The sequence below is a fragment of the Trichomycterus rosablanca genome, chromosome 13, assembly GCF_030014385.1.
Source record: "Trichomycterus rosablanca isolate fTriRos1 chromosome 13, fTriRos1.hap1, whole genome shotgun sequence".
NCBI lineage: Eukaryota > Metazoa > Chordata > Actinopteri > Siluriformes > Trichomycteridae > Trichomycterus > Trichomycterus rosablanca.
The window spans coordinates 21,065,664-21,081,670 of record NC_086000.1 but is presented as its reverse complement, the minus strand read 5'-3'; the positions used below and the strand labels follow the sequence as shown (position 1 = coordinate 21,081,670).

At 34.4% G+C, this 16,007-nt stretch overlaps 2 protein-coding genes across 3 annotated transcripts; one reads left to right on the top strand and one right to left on the bottom strand.

The window, feature by feature from the left end:
* Nucleotides 1–1,212: 1,212 nt before the first annotated feature.
* srp54 (signal recognition particle 54) lies at nt 1,213–9,180 on the bottom strand. Its single transcript, XM_063008009.1, has 17 exons — nt 9,109–9,180; nt 7,403–7,515; nt 7,201–7,303; nt 6,484–6,575; nt 6,307–6,391; nt 5,908–6,012; nt 5,252–5,318; nt 5,003–5,060; nt 4,753–4,903; nt 4,501–4,649; nt 4,304–4,404; nt 4,131–4,217; nt 2,877–2,950; nt 2,674–2,782; nt 2,399–2,569; nt 2,181–2,276; nt 1,213–1,958 (listed from the first exon to the last, which is right to left on the bottom strand). The coding sequence occupies exons 3-17, from the start codon at nt 7,276–7,278 to the stop codon at nt 1,867–1,869; spliced, it is 1,515 nt and encodes a 504-aa protein (XP_062864079.1). The 5' UTR covers nt 7,279–7,303; nt 7,403–7,515; nt 9,109–9,180; the 3' UTR covers nt 1,213–1,866.
* zgc:109986 (uncharacterized protein LOC553566 homolog) lies at nt 8,109–13,260 on the top strand. Of its 2 annotated transcripts, none has more exons than XM_063008011.1 (8): nt 8,109–8,163; nt 10,881–11,002; nt 11,104–11,242; nt 11,327–11,448; nt 11,957–12,067; nt 12,147–12,253; nt 12,569–12,668; nt 13,072–13,260. In XM_063008011.1, exons 1-8 carry the CDS (start codon nt 8,151–8,153, stop codon nt 13,186–13,188), a joined length of 831 nt encoding a protein of 276 aa, XP_062864081.1. In that variant the 5' UTR covers nt 8,109–8,150; the 3' UTR covers nt 13,189–13,260. The 2 variants fall into 2 exon arrangements, with proteins under 2 accessions (XP_062864081.1, XP_062864080.1); XM_063008010.1 differs by lacking the exon at nt 8,109–8,163 and adding an exon at nt 9,851–9,947.
* The last annotated feature ends 2,747 nt before the right edge of the window (nt 13,261–16,007 follow it).

Here is a 16,007-nt window from a genome sequence, read left to right as displayed (position 1 = left end):
TATAACACATTGGATTTTGTGTAACTACCTGCTGCTGTGCCCAGTTTGTCATTCATATTTCACTGCTGTTTTGATTTTTTTTTTTTGCCATTGTGTGGCAGACAATTCTCAGTACTGCAGGATCACAGACATGGTAGTGTGTGACCTATAAAATAACACTATTGACCAAATATTACTTGAGTTGTAGATTATTCCAGGCCCAGCAATAAAACTGGCATGATAGTGTGTCTAGCCATCTTAGTACCCCCAGTGGTCAAGCACTAAAAGCACAGGAGTGACCTATCTGTCGTTATTCCCAATTTGTCACCTCTTATACGTATATTCTATCCACTAGTGGAGTAAGAAAACCATAGGACCACCACTGAGTAGCTAATAGTTAATTATATTAAACTGACCATTCTAAGCACAACATTAGGAGTATTTTGCCTCTTAAATGGGACTTCAGTTAGTACTTTCTCTAGCCAACTCTAAACCCTTAATTTTGCTTCTTTCAAGCTATTTAAAAGTAGATTTGCTTATGTGCTTCAAATCATTGCCGTGTTTCACAACACAACTAAAATTAAAATCACAGACTGATGAACATTTGTTTATTTGGGTTTTTTACACCATGTTAAACACGTGTCATTTTATGGCATAACTGGGAATTATATATCTGTCTTCTTTATCTTGTCTTCATCCTATGGTCCATTTCATATTTTTATTTTTATGGCTGCAGAATAAGTTAATATTGTTCTTGTGTTGTCTTGTGTAAGGATTTCTTTTATGGTTTCAGGCATGTGCACTTGTTGTCCTATCAAAATGTGTTTTATTGTTTTAAGTGTTTGGCAGGTTTCACAGGTTGGTGGTTTTATGATGAATTATGATGAACATAATTCCCCTTAAGGGTAATCTGGTACAGAGTATAAATCATGGTTTCACCAGTCATTGAAAGTCATCATTTTACACTTAAAAAATTATATAAAATATATGGTGTATATATAAATAAGATAAGAAATGAGTCAAATATGTTTACAGCACTGTGTGGTAGAAGCAGCTAATAAAATGGGCAAAAAGTTTATGTCTCAGATAGGTGTAGGTATTAAACTGACATTATTGGGGACAGACCCAAATAATTCAGCATTTGTTTTACCATATCAATGCCTAAAATGTTTATCTGTTTAATAATTGTTTTTTTATTAAAACCAACTTTGACAAAAAAATTTAAATTCAAAAAAATGTTGGTATAAATTTATTATAATATGACAAAATATTGCCACCGACTTTTCTTACACTGCTGTATTTGTCAAAGATACAAAGCCAGGCTCTTCTTTAGCAAATTCCGCAGATGTGACCGACAATAAATCATGATTTTGTTTTGTGTCTCCATCTCATTACAAAGTGGAAAAACATAAAAAAAACTGTATTACTTAAGTCTGACTTATACACAGCGTTTCTGAAAAGGATGAACATGTCTGTAAATAAAGCAGCAAAATGTATCTCTGAAGTGTTTCACTTATTTTCTTTGTCCATTAAAAGTTAGACCACAATTGTATAACATTTCAAACAATAGCATGTGGACACTTACTGTGTAGGAATGTGGCCTACACAGTTTTGAGCTGATAAAAATACGAGTAGTTGGTTTTAAATAAAGCCCAATGATTTTTAAAAATTACACTCGTCACTGATCACATTTCTCTGTTTACTTAATGTCTTGTCCCATAAACATCTAGGCTTTATAACTACACAAGCCTCTGAATAATTTACATAGTTTAATTAATTACTGTATTAGCTAAAGCAAAGCAAAAAAACAAACAACCATCCTCCATTCCAGTTTGCTTGTTAAAAACCATCAAGTTGTTATTAATTCTTTCCGTAAGGCTAAGCAGTTCACATATTGTTAAATCCCATCATCCCTTTCATGTTGCCAGCAGCGCCTTGCTGAAACTGCCTCATCATTGACTGTAGACCAGCCATGCCACCTGTAGCAAAACCAAAATTTATGATCAATAAAAAGTCACTTTACAGCCATCAATAACTAATACAAAAATAAAACTGACTGTTATAAAAAAAAATGTTATTAACTAAAAAACAGAGTACAACCACTGTGATACAAATGCTACAAAACTACTGTTTATGAAATGCCTATCAATTTTTTTATTCATTACTGAAAATGAATTGTACAGGAAAAGACTGTAGCATACCCATGTGGTGGAGCACTCTGGGATCCATCATCTTTGCCATTTGCTGGTTCAACTTGGCCATCTGAGATGGGTTGACATTCTTAGACATGTCCCCTCCTGCAAACAAAATAAAAAGCAAGAAATCAAGTAACGTGAAAGTGATTACTAAATATCAACATATCGTCTTCCAACATCACTTTAAACATGTAGGTTTATATAAGCAGTAGTTAAGAACTCACCCTTAAATAAGCCTTTAATGCCACCCATTTTCTTGACCATCTGGGCGAACTTTGTGTATTGAGTAAGCAGCTCCTGTACATCTCTGGGGGATACACCAGATCCTCTTGCCACCCTCTGTACACGGTTTGGCTGCTTACTGAAAAGCTTAGCACCGTCTTTATTGTCCAGTTCTGCAAAAGGCAAAATATTTTAATATTATATATATGTTATTGCTTGGGTAAATTCGACACATCTTACAATAAATGATATTTCATTAGAGGAGAAGGCATCATACCCTGGTCATTCATGCTGTCCATTATGGTCATGAGTTTCTTTAACCTTGCCATTGACTCCTGTTCATTGCCTTTGCTCATGAAGTCTGTACCAAAGCCTGGGATCATACCCTAAACACAATGTTAAAACAAGCTTATTTTCAACCCCTGAAAAAAAAGAACACAATTCAGTAAGTGCTCATATATAAAATGTTTGTGGCCATACCATGATCTGCCCAAAAGGGCCCATTTTCATGATGTTCTGGAACTGTTCGTACATGTCTCTTAGAGTGAACTGGCCTAAAAGAAAAATGGAAATCATAGATTAGAGGCTCTGCTGTTAAATTTAATATGACTGCTATAAAGGTCTATGTTTTTTTCTATTTTATTTATTCGTTTTTCTCCCATTTTCTCCAAATTTAGCAGTCAATTTGTCTTCCGCTGCTGGGGGATCCCCGATTGCAGTCGAGGTGGGAATATTGCTGCTCACGCCTCCTCAGACCCGTGAACCGCCCTTAGCGGAACCCTTTTTCACCTATGTACTCTGCACAGGCACCTCTCCATCTGCCAATCAAGGCTCTTACACAGTGTTTAAAGACCCCACCCACATAGTCCGGTCATCCCGCCTTTGGAAGAACTGTGTCTGCTGCAGACACTGCCAATTATGCCTGCTAGATGATGCCCAGCTGACCGGTGGTAATGCCAAGCCTCGACCCGAGGAGTTCAGAATCCCAGCGCTGGTGTGCTAGTGGAATATCCCGCTGAAGGTCTATCTTTAAATGCAAATCTCAAACGTTTTATAGTACCCCCAATAAGTAATTGTAACCAACAATATTCTATATACAGCTTAGGTAAAATGTTTACATAAGACAAGTATGGTAAGTCAGTCAGTCTTTCTTTTGACAGAATAAATGATTGAAACACTTTGTTCAAAAGTTTTTTTTTTATTAAAATGTGCAGTCATGTCTGTTTTAAGTTCTCAGAAAATAAATCAATCAAGTACAAAGATCTAAAATGTCATCAAATTTTGTGATGTCTTCCTAATTCTTTGTTGATGATCATAATAAACTTGGTGGTTTGTTATGGATGTGTTGGATTATGATCAGCAGTATTTATTTATGAGTTTGGCTGAATTAATTTAGTTCAAGTTAAAATGTATTTAGTCACAGCGTTAAAAAAAATTACTACAGGAGAGGCTGTAGGTTCATAGAGAAATAAGCAATGGTATACACCATCAAGCCCAGCTGGGTTCAGTGTTATCATTAAATAAGTTTTATGAGAAAATATGAGTAAAATGAACAAACACAGTGTCTGAAGAACATCCTATCAAAATTTAACTGTAATATGTCATCTTTTATTGTTAGCACTGTTTTTAATACCAAACAACCAGCCTACTACTATAGCATCAAAATGTTACACAGCTAACATTAGTACTTTGACAAGAGGTATCAACCTCTACTGTACTCTACTGAAATCTTACCATGTTTAAGTTTGTCAATCAGCTCCTCATTGTCATCAAGCTTGAGTTCATTCACTTTGTCTATTAGTCCCTCAATGTCTCCCATACCTGTAAAACCAAAAGTAATGACATTTGAACATTTTTTGTATAAACTATTTTAATAAGCACAAATTCCAAATTGGTGGAATACATACCCAGCAGTTTGCTTATGAAGGGCTGAGTTTTAAAAGGTTCAAAATCATCAATGTGCTCGCCTGTGCCGATGAAGATAATGGGACTTTTTGTGGCAGCAACTCTGTTAAAGTTCATTTTAAAGCAATTATCAAGTTATGAGTCATAAAATTATTTCATATAATTGTAAATTTATAAACAAGCTATGCTGTACACTTACGCACTAAGGGCACCACCGCCTTTGGCATGGCCATCCAGCTTGGTTACAATAACAGAAGCCACATCTACTTTGTCCTTAAAGGCTTTAGCTTGAGCCTCACACGCCTGACCAATGGAAGCATCCATCACGTACACAACATTGTCGGGTTGCTGTGGTAATCACAAGCGCAGAAATGTAAAATACCTTCATGAACTTTTAATACCGTTCAACTACTATCCTGGTTTAATTTAATGAATTGCAGTGCATACTTACAACAGCGTTTGAAACCTGGAGCATTTCTTCAAACAGTGAGTCTTCTTGCTTATGCCTACCACTGGTATCAACGATAATGATTTCAAAGTTTTCTGACTTGAATTTTTCTACACCTTCAGCAGCTATGACAACTGGATCCATCTCTGTGTAACTATTAAATCAAAATCATTAAATCAAAATGTGAAATGTTAAATCATTTTGTTTTATTTTGGAGAATAATCACAAGTGTAATCAAGCTATAAAACATTACCTTCCATAAAAGGGGATTCTGGCTTTTGTTGCATTTTGCTTAAGCTGATCAAAGGCACCTGGTAAAGCAAAAAATAATACTTTATTTTACCTTTATTCTTTATGCAGACACTTTTTAAAATCTGAAGCCACATATGTCATTGTAGTAAATTCTAAGCATTATACTGTATGAATCAATACAGTTACAAAAGCTTTGCATAACGTATGCCAATTTTGCTGTACAATATATAGCAAGAGAAGCAAACGCTACCTGCTCTGAAAGTGTCAGCACAGATCAAACATGTTTTCCATCCTTTTCTTTGGAAGTAGTATGCAAGCTAAAAAAAATAAATCAGAAAAAGATGTCTAACAAGATCAATCAACATAACTAAAAACAAACTGATGAAATGTACACTAACATTTGGACTTTGAAAAAGTATTAACTTACAATACAGACTATAATTAATTAAAGTATAATAAGATCAGATCAAATCTTCACACAATTACATACTTCATTAAGCTGTCCTAAGATGCACATGCTACCTACTGAATTATGCCTTCCACTATACTAATTAATAAGGCAGTGTGCAGTTTGGGATGCAGCCTTACTGCAGAAAGCAAGCACTAAAATAAGATAGGCACAGTATATATAGAGAGAGTTTGTAAATTTTATGTCGTTGTTTTGCACATCTAAAGAACAAGTCCAAACGTTTGACAGTGTGTTTTTACTTGAGCACAAGCTAATCTTTAAGACATACAGGAACAATAAAGGTACAATAAATAATAAATTTCTATGGGTAAATCAGCAGTGTGTTGTACTATTTTTGTTTATTCATTTTAAGGGTATAATAACTATTGTTATAGTACATCAAATTATAAAAATCCCATTGAAATTGTACTTAAGAAAGGAATACAGTAATGGCTTACTTTAGTACATGTTGTGGTTTTCCCACTGCCTTGAAGACCTACAAACATGATAATGTTGTTCTTTCCCTTTGTAGGTGTCCATGCTTTTACCCCGGGGTCCACCAGCTACACAAGAACAAATTCAATCATTTTGGCTTCTTTACACATTTGCATTTCAATAGTGTGTATTTCTTAAGCTTTATGACTAAAGGTTAAATAAATTTGAAACAAAATGTCAAAAAATCTATGCCTAAATAATTCAACCTGGTCAACAAAATTATTTACTATGTATTTACTATGTACATACTATGTATGTAAACAAAATTAGTTTGTCATAGATATAAAACTATTTTGATTCTAAATTGTTTATTACATTTATATAGTAAGTCATATGCTAGTATGCACCAAGTGAGCACAAACCTTAACAAGCTCCTTGAAAACAGAATGCTGGATCATTCTTCTTTTATTAAGCCCTGAGGCCATCTCCTCCAGATCGATTGCTGCCCTGGGAACAATTAAATATGATAAAAAAATGTTTGTATCTTTATCTCAAGATACAGTAACCATTTCCACAGAAACTTGAAAACTGTGTCTTACTTGACATTTTCTCTGAGCTGCTTCACCAATCTAATGTTAACATCAGCTTCAAGCAGGGCAGCACAGACTTCTTTCAGCATAGCATTTAAAACCTAGAACAACAGGGATCAAAAAATCATTAAAATAAAAATACAAGAGCTTTGAAGATAAGCAATAATTAAATCTTGAAGAACTTAACAAAAGATTTCATTCATTGCCAAATCATTTAAGGCCCAAATATTTCATTATCCAAACCACCATAATTGCATTAAACAGTATTTCCATTTAAGTGCAAGCAACCTAGTGTTTCATTTGTTGTTTTGTTTTTTTTCCTAAACAATCCTAGTGCCAGAACCAGTGCAGTAACCCGGGGTCCCCACAATAATTTTGAAACTAATATGTTTAGCAAGCAAGAGAGCCAAAGTACTATATTCTAAAACATGTTGTGGGCATGTCTTGCAAGAACACAGAAATCTAATAGGAAGTGGTAGTACATAATGCCAATAATTTTCTAATTTATTTATACTTTTGACATACTGCTGTGATTATTAGCTTGTATTCATGCATGTGAAATAATCTTAAACACAGCAAACTCTGTACTCCCCTTCAAACACAAATTTCTGAACAAACAATGCATTGTTTACATTTTATGCCTAGTCACAACTACAACAAATAAAAACTAAGACGTCAGTCTGTGATGATGCAACATATAAAAAACAAAAAGTGTTTGAGTGATACCTCTTCATTAATAATGGTGGCATTGCTAAGAGAGCGCAAAGCCGACGTTATCTTTCTCCCCAAATCTGCCAACACCATCTTTGCAGTTTACAGAGGCGACAGCCTACAAAAGGATGATACAATGAATTAGACTTTTGTATGAATCAAAGCTTTTTTTGTTGTAATTATTTTGTTATTATGAATAAAACGATGTTTTCCATACGTTCTAGGAGAATGTGACCTCTTTAGTAAGGTGGGGGATTCCCCCTTAAGATTACTGCCCACGATTTACTTTCTGTCACACCACACAGTATAGGAACAAGATGTTGCAGCCTGCTGTAAAACAAACACAAACTACTGGAAGTTAGCACTCTCATACTGTTAATCAGAAAAATAAAACCCCTAAAAAAAAATGATTTACAATTCTAACTATTCTGCAGAGCTACATATTGTTTTAAATTAAGCAAATAAAGGTAAGAAATTATGTAGTATTTTAGAGTAGCTGGATATTTTGTTTATACTGACATGTCACAATTATTCAACCTTCTACATGAGACTGAAAGGAAAGAAATATAAACCTGCAGAGTTCTGGGATGCAGTTCTATGGAGTAACAAGTTAAAACCGAAACTGACTATATGGATCTGCAATTTGTCTGGCTTAAGAAAAACTATGCTTATCCCCAGGTAAATACTATCATCACAGTCAATGATGTGGGGATGATTTTCTACTTCAGGAACTGGCAGTAGCCAATATGACTGGCATCATTCAAAGAAATACCAAGGCATTTTAAGTTAGAATGTTATGACCCTGTGATGAAAATAAACCGTCTTGCAGCAAGACGGTGATCCCAGGCAACCTTCCAACTCAATCAAAGCTTTGTTAAGGAATCAGTCCTGGAATATCCTGGAGTGGCCTTCTCAGGCTGCAGCACGAAAGTCATCATATCTCATTGAGCTGAAAGCTTTTTTACATGAGAATTATAGGTAAGAATGTCAGAAGTTTGTTAGCATGTACTAAAATCACCTGTTAGAGTGATTGGACAATTTGTCAGGAAAACTGGATGTTTTTCATTAAATCTAAAAAATTATGACGTGAGATGGTGACATAATTACTAGTATATATAAATATTGTCTGCTTAATGAGAGGTTTTTTTTACATTGTATAAGTGACTTTTTGAAAAATATTTGTACTCATTTGTATAGTATATTCTGATAAAAAAAATTGGCTTGCACCAATTACTAACAAATAAAAAACGGTTTTGTTAATTTTTATTCCATTGACAACCCAAAAAAACAATAAATAATTTGTACTTAGTACTATGCTGTGCTACAATTACATAATTACATAAAAGGAGTTGTTGTTAAATGCTATTAGTAGCATTTTAACCAAGGCAGGTGTTTTTCAAGATAGTGAAAACAATAACCAAATTGGTTTAAAATGTTTTTTAAATTGTAAGATTTTAAATTTCGAAACATTTTAGATTGACCTTAGATAGTTGCTCCTTGTTTACTCTAGTTGGTTCCAAACTTGGTCTTTTGTTTTGTTTTGTTTTGAATCCACTGCCTTAAAACAAATCGCTTCACAGCAATATCCGATCAAGTAAAAATACTAAACCATCTTCATACAAACTGAGTTCTATTCTTCAAGAGGCCTAAAACGAATTAATATTGTTTACAATCTACAGGGACGTCTGTAAAAATCACTGATAATAGACAAATCTACATAAATATTTACTGAACGCCTTATGGTTAGATGTGACTACACACCAGGTTAGCAGACTCGCTAAGTACCATTTGTCGAATACAGAGCTTGATCTACAATCCTGATAATATATATAATGAAATACAATACAGATCTATAACACCGCTGTGCTACTTAAGAGTGAAAACTTAACATTAATGACATTTATTTTAATTCCTTTATCTTACCTTACACACAGCTGGTTCGAAGAAAATCAACTAGACGTCATCTATTTTACAAAACCCCCATGAGGACTTTCTACATCCGGGTTAACGTTCGAATTTTTGTGCTGATCTGGAATTAGTTTCCGTCTTTTGTTTACTCGCTATACATGAAACAGTTCAACTTAAAACTGGTCCAAGATCAGCTTGTAATGACGTCACGTTACATTATTATTTTTTTTTTTTTTCTAATATTGTTGTTTTATTGTGTTACACACGTTAATCTAATAAGTGGTTTATTTCTTTTTGTTTTAGCTTATTTAAAAAACGAGTCGCAAACAAGGGATGTGTCCTAAACAGCACACTGCTTCCTAACTAGTATGAAAATATACTACTTAGTGGTGCACGAACTTCACTTACTATGTAGTACAGTAGTGTGTGATTTGAGAGACAGCCAAAACATTATGCATGATACACGCGTACACATATTGTTAAGGTAGCTTCAAATGATAAAGGATGTACTACCGGTTTAATAAAGCCAGTAAGGTTCATATTCATTGACAAGCTCAGTTTTTAATTCTAATGGACTTAATTTAACTTGAAAAGTAGACTGCTTTATTCGTTTTACAGAATTGAAGAGCCACGACTTTAAGAACCCACCTTAAAAGCAAACGAGCTTGGAAGCGCGTCACTATTTTATGCACATGCGATTCCTCGCTTTTGCGTGGCTTTGAATTTCACCCAATTAAAACGTAATATAGTGATTTAAATGGATTTTAGCGAAGCCAGGAAAACCATTTTAAATGTACTGGCGAGAACAGATCTTCATCATGTCCCTAAACTGATCAATTGGATAAAAAATTCGGGTAATTTACTAGCACATTATTTAAGAATACACCAGAAGAGTCGATATTAGAATTAGAAGAATTAGTTGTGTTCATAAGTTATCTCACGTTTTTACTTAGATATAGTTTCAGTGGAGTTTTTGAAGAGGTAACAGAGATGAATAGTTTTTAATTTAACCCACCGACAGAACAGATGCTCAAACCCCTGACATGAATGTTTTAGAGAAACTGGTGTGTGATGTGCTTCTTGCTACAATTAGTTAGTTTACATTTGTGCTGAAAAACATCTTGCTCCAGGGTAAAGCTGATGTCTATACTATAGAGAGTTTAGTTCGTCCCTTCCTTACTGCAGACTTATTTGGTTCAGATGGCTCCTTCTTTTCCTCAGAAATACTTTTAATAATAAATATTTAATTTTTTAAACATCTGGCATTTCAGAGAATGTTGGCCATTAAATAGAGAAAATAAATAATATTTTTTTTTTACCAGAAAAGAAATTTGGTATACAATTCAGCAATTTCAACAATTAGAAGACAAGAAAGAATACTGAGTTTCATAAATGTGAAGCCTACACAGGTCTCAATGGCACAGAAACTCAGTTAACATGATTAAGTTTCAAGCCTTGTCCTTGGGGTGCTTTGTATCTAAAAGTGAGCTGTACAATGCAGTGTTTTTCACAGGTCTAACTGCAACTTCCTAAGTATGGACTGGTTAGTGGAGTTTAGTGTAGGAACTTAAATATGTTTAAAGATGGGCCTGTATTTACACATATTTATATATGATTTATATGACTTGTAAATTGTGAATGTGTGTACTTTGTGAAATATTTGAAATAATAAGTCCAATGTTTTCTGATAGGCTCTTGACCCACACCAACCCTTTTCAGGATAAAGCAGTTACTGTCAATGAATGTTCTAGCCAGTACTGACTTTGTTTCTGTATCTTGTGTTTCAGATGATATTGATAACTTCATGGTTGATAATAAAAAAACCATACTCAGAAGCATTGCAGATAATATTAGGGATTATCTTCCACTGGAGGCTATGTTTCCATCAGAGACCATGGCCATTCAAAAGGTTTATATATCCTTTCTGTGTTTTGTGTTTTAGCTTCTTGTGTTATATTTACACACCAGTAAAATTTTATGGCACCTTCTAAAGTATACTTTGCATTACAGACCCAGCAGAACCCCAAACCTACGTTGCACGTGGATGCATTTTTGTATGAGGAGGAAACAGTAGATTCTCTCTGTGATGAGGGCAAAATGAGCCGCAACTTTTGTCTTAATTGTGGATCACACAGAACAGCACTAATTGGTAAAAACAAACAATGAAGTTTAAAAAATATATTAATTAATAGAAAGTTGCTGATTGTTATGCTCACCTTGCAATGTCTTGCAGAGTTTATCTCCCATTCATTTTCAATCTCGGAGCTCCAGTTCCTGTTTCATCATGTACTTCCAGACCTAATGGGAAAGTTGGTAGTAGATGTGGGTTCCAGGCTTGGAGCGGTGCTTTACGGGGTACTTAAAGAATAATTTTTCACAAATATTTCAGTCTATACACAGATTCTATGTATAATAGCAGATTATTCTTTGAAGCTCTTCACTCAGAACCATTTTTGGATATGTGAACATAAATTCAGATCATGCATTAAATCTCAACATTAGTTTTAAGAGTTGCTCTATGCATCACTTTGTTGCAGCCACTATTATGGCTGCTGCACAGCACCAACAATCAGGACTAATAAAATTATTAACTTGCTCTACAATCACAACTCACAGCACATTCAGATTAAGGATTTTTTTTCCAAAGTTATCATTTAAAGGAGTATGGAGACTATTTGTAGCTAATTAATTATAGCTAACTTTACAAGCAAACTGTTGTTGAACGTTTATGTTTTAAATGAACTGAAACAAAATACTGATTATCATAGCAAACTGAAAGCCCTCTGTAGGACTGCATTAGTTAATTCTGCCACACCAGTAAAAGTGCATCTTACATTTACGCAGATATATTTTTTCTTATTAGGGCTACCTCTACAGTGCTGCAGCACAACTTGTTGGAGTAGAGATAAGCAAAGAGTTTGTCAAGCTTCAGACAATGATTGTGGAGAAGTATGGTTTCAATGACCGAGTTCAGGTGCCAGAGCGCTATACACTTAGACCATCAGTGTTACACTTGATACACTCTAATTATTATTTTTGTGTGGCCTCCTCAGGTGATTCATGCAGATATCTGCTCTCAAAATGTGTTGGTGCAAAATGCAGATGTGCTAATCATGAACAATGTGTTTGAGTACTTTATGGAGCCCAAAGACCAAGTGAGGTACGTTAACACTGGGAATAAAGCTTTTACTTAAATTCCAAAACGTGATTTTAAATAGTTAATTACTATTGTGTTATTTATAATAAATCTAAACAATAGCAAGTACTTCAGAAAAGAGGACTGTCTGTGCTACCATAATTCGATTCAGCTTTGAAAAAAGTTATAGATAAGATCTATTAAAGTGTGTATACATTTCTGACCCACTCTGTGTTACACCAGATATATGATTGTGATTTATTCTGTGCATATTTAAATGAACACAATGTATTTTATGTTCTGTTCACTTACTAAGTTAGAATTCTGTGTTTATTGCAGAGCCTGGGAGTTCATAAGTCAAAGTTTTAGAAAGAAAGGGGCACTGTTGGTAACTGTTCCAAGTATTCAAGAAGCTCTGGTGTCCCTCCAAGAAACAAATGTGAGCAATGGATTTTTTGTTAATAATTGTTAAATTGACTTTATTACCTGAAACTGAAAGAAACCTAATTGGTTATGTTGAGAAGGATAATTAATTAAGATAATTAATGTTATATAAAGATATATAATTGTGTTTTAAGATCACAATTTGAAATGTCATTTGAAAATAGCAGATGAGTTATCTTAAAGACCAGACAAGGTCTACCCACATGCAGGCATAAAAGGCAAAGTTTTTTGGTGTTGCTGCACTGTGTGATGTTATCAAATATCAAGTAACTGTGAATTTCAAAGTAAATATGTGTTTTAATAGTTTGCTGCTGTTAATAGTTTATGTAATTTGACCAGAACCGTTCTAACTGTACTTGGTTGTTGTGTTTTGTCTGACATCTTTTCCTCTTTTTCAGAGAGCATCAGCAATTGACGATTGGTTGGAGGAAGTGCCCATTGATTATAGTGCTTATGTGCAAAGTGACACTGACCTAGATTCTCTCAAACAGATACATCTATATAGAGTAGTTTAAACATGGGAAAATAGCCTCTAGTCCTTTCATTTGGATTTGCTAAGTGCCACATTAAAGCACAAGTTTAGTTTACACTCTGATTCACAGACACATTTGTACTCTGAAAATAGTTTTGAGTATGTGTTGCTAATGGCATGTGACTCATAATGCTATAAATGCTTGTATTATGTGACAAAGAAAATATAAACAGATTTTTCTACAAAACCAATTAATAAACATCAACTGATGAAAATGAAACCAGGAACTATAAAAAAAAAGGTCAGCCACTCCAACATCTTGTACGCACTGTGATAGCATGAATCCATGTGTGGGACATGCATATAAGAGGCTGAGTGAATTAATGAGTGAATGCTCAATGAGACACAGAGACTGTTGGTTTAAAGAAATGGACGCTCTGAGTCATATGCACCTCCATTCCTCTATATGACAGGTGGGCCAGTTTCAATTTGTATGGTCAATATAGAGACATACATCCTTTTCCTGGCAGATTCTTAACATTTGCTTCAAACCTCTGCTCTGATAGTGAAGATTTGCATTTGCAGCCGCTTAACTATTTTCTTCTAGACATTTCCTGATTTGTGCAGCCTAACAGCATTTTGTTGCCCATCATTGCTGTATATTTTGCTCTTTCTAATAGATAAACAAGAAAGAGAATCAGGCATGTTACCTCATACTACGTATATACCACAATAAAACATGGCTTGCCATTTAAGTGTTCCTAATCCCTCATCTGACCTTTAAAACATAAAATATGAATGTAAATACAGTGGGGGAAATAAGTATTTGATCCCCTGCTGATTTTGTAAGTTTACCCCCTTACAAAGACTTGAACAGTCTATAATTTTTATGGAAGGTTTATTTTGACAGAGAGAGACAGAATATCAACAAAAAATCCAGAATAAAAACATTAAATAAAAGTTATAAATTAATTTGTATTTAATTAAGGGAAATAAGTATTTGATCCCCTACCAACCAGCAAGAATTCTGACCCCCACAGACCAGTTATGTGCACATGAGGCACACAAATTAGTCCTGTCCCTCTATAAAAGACTCCTGTCACAGAATCAGTTTCTTCCGTTCAAATCTCTCGACCACCATGGGCAAGACCAAAGAGCTATCAAAGGACGTCAGGGACAAGATTGTAGACCTGCACAAGGCTGGAATGGGCTACAAGACCATCAGCAAGAAGCTTGGTGAGAAAGAGACCACTGTTGGTGCGATAATTCGAAAATGGAAGAAATACAAGATCACAGTCAATCACCCTCACTCTGGAGCTCCATGCAAGATCTCACCTGGTGGGGTAAGAATGATTCTGAGAAAGGTGAGGTCAGTCCAGAATGACATCCTTTGATAGCTCTTTGGTCTTGCCCATGGTGGTCGAGAGATTTGAACAGAAGAAACTGATTCTGTGACAGGAGTCTTTTATACTGGGACAGGACTAATTTGTGTGCCTCATGGGCACATAACCGGTCTGTGGGGGTCAGAATTCTTGCTGGTTGGTAGGGGATCAAATACTTATTTCCCTTAATTAAATACAAATTAATTTATAACTTTTATTTAATGTTTTTTTTCTGTATTTTTTGTTGATATTCTGTCTCTCTCTGTTAAAATAAACCTTCCATAAAAATTATAGACTGTTCAAGTCTTTGTAAGGGGGTAAACTTACAAAATCAGCAGGGGATCAAATACTTATTTACCCCACTGTATACTTGTTAGATTTAACTCAAAGCAAATTTCTAGGGTACCAACAATTGGGGCACAAATACATTTAAAGGAATGTTTATTATCAAATGATAATTTTACAGTCTGAGTTTGATGTCATAAAGGTTTATTTGACAGAAACATTTTTAAAAGTTTATTTTCTGTACTATTTGTTTGAGCTGCAGTTTAAATGTATAATGTAGGTTATATTAACTAAATCTTTTTTCACAATAATTGTAGGGATTTTTTTGTTTTTCATTATAACCCTGCTTGTTATAGATAATACATATTTTGTGTATTAACAAATTGTGTTTTAAATGAAAGTGAAAAAAAACTACTACAAACGCCAATTATGTTTCAATTAAAAACAAACCAAAACCGACATTGCTTAATTGAACATATTGCAAAAAATAAAATAATAAATGTTCCATTATTCTTCCATGTGCCATTGCTTTCCAATATGGTAAATTTCGAAGATTACTAGTAACTATGTATTCTTTGTAACTTAGTTCCCTGTCAATTATGTATTTTTTGTGATGTATGTATTTTAATTTCTGTGTTTTAGATCAATATACACTCAGCATATTTACACTTCTGCTTGCATATCATTACTTTCTTTAAAATCAATTCATCAATTTAAAATTAATCAATGTATATATTTAAATTTTCCCCTGTGTTTATTAATCATAGTTTTGTAAGTTATTTAAAGGTCACTGAAAATTATTATTGCTGTTATAATTTTTTTTCATTTCATGTCAACTGCTTTATCTTGGTTAGGGTTGCACTGTATCTCAGTGGTCATGGGCGAGCTGTTATTATTAAGTGCCATTAAATTGATTCAAACGCCTGGTAGCCATAAGGATAATGTTTCTCCAAAATATCCTGCCTTCTGTTTGGGTTCTTAAGGTTTTTTAATAGCTTGTTCATTGTTCCTCTATTTGTATCCAGGGGCGGCTTGTTCCTTAGGGCGATCGGGCGACGCACCACCAAAGGGCGAAAGGGAAGAAATTTTTCTATCACAGCTGTGACTGTTCTGGACAGTCTCTTGCCTCTGAATATCGTAGTCCAATCAGCGTCGAGTTGTGTTCCGTACAGTACTGCCCCTTTTGGGGCGATTT

Excerpts from the sequence above, each read along its gene's own strand:
- srp54 (XM_063008009.1), bottom strand. The coding sequence starts at position 7,278 with ATGGTGTTGGCAGATTTGGGGAGAAAGATAACGTCGGCTTTGCGCTCT. Across the intron at positions 6,392-6,483 it reads CAGCTCAGAGAAAATGTCAA|GGCAGCAATCGATCTGGAGG; the intron begins GTAAGACACAGT and ends AATTGTTCCCAG. Across the intron at positions 2,570-2,673 it reads GGACAGCATGAATGACCAGG|AACTGGACAATAAAGACGGT; the intron begins GTATGATGCCTT and ends TGCCTTTTGCAG.
- zgc:109986 (XM_063008010.1), top strand. The coding sequence starts at position 9,851 with ATGGATTTTAGCGAAGCCAGGAAAACCATTTTAAATGTACTGGCGAGA. Across the intron at positions 9,948-10,880 it reads CAATTGGATAAAAAATTCGG|ATGATATTGATAACTTCATG; the intron begins GTAATTTACTAG and ends CTTGTGTTTCAG. Across the intron at positions 12,669-13,071 it reads TGTCCCTCCAAGAAACAAAT|AGAGCATCAGCAATTGACGA; the intron begins GTGAGCAATGGA and ends CCTCTTTTTCAG.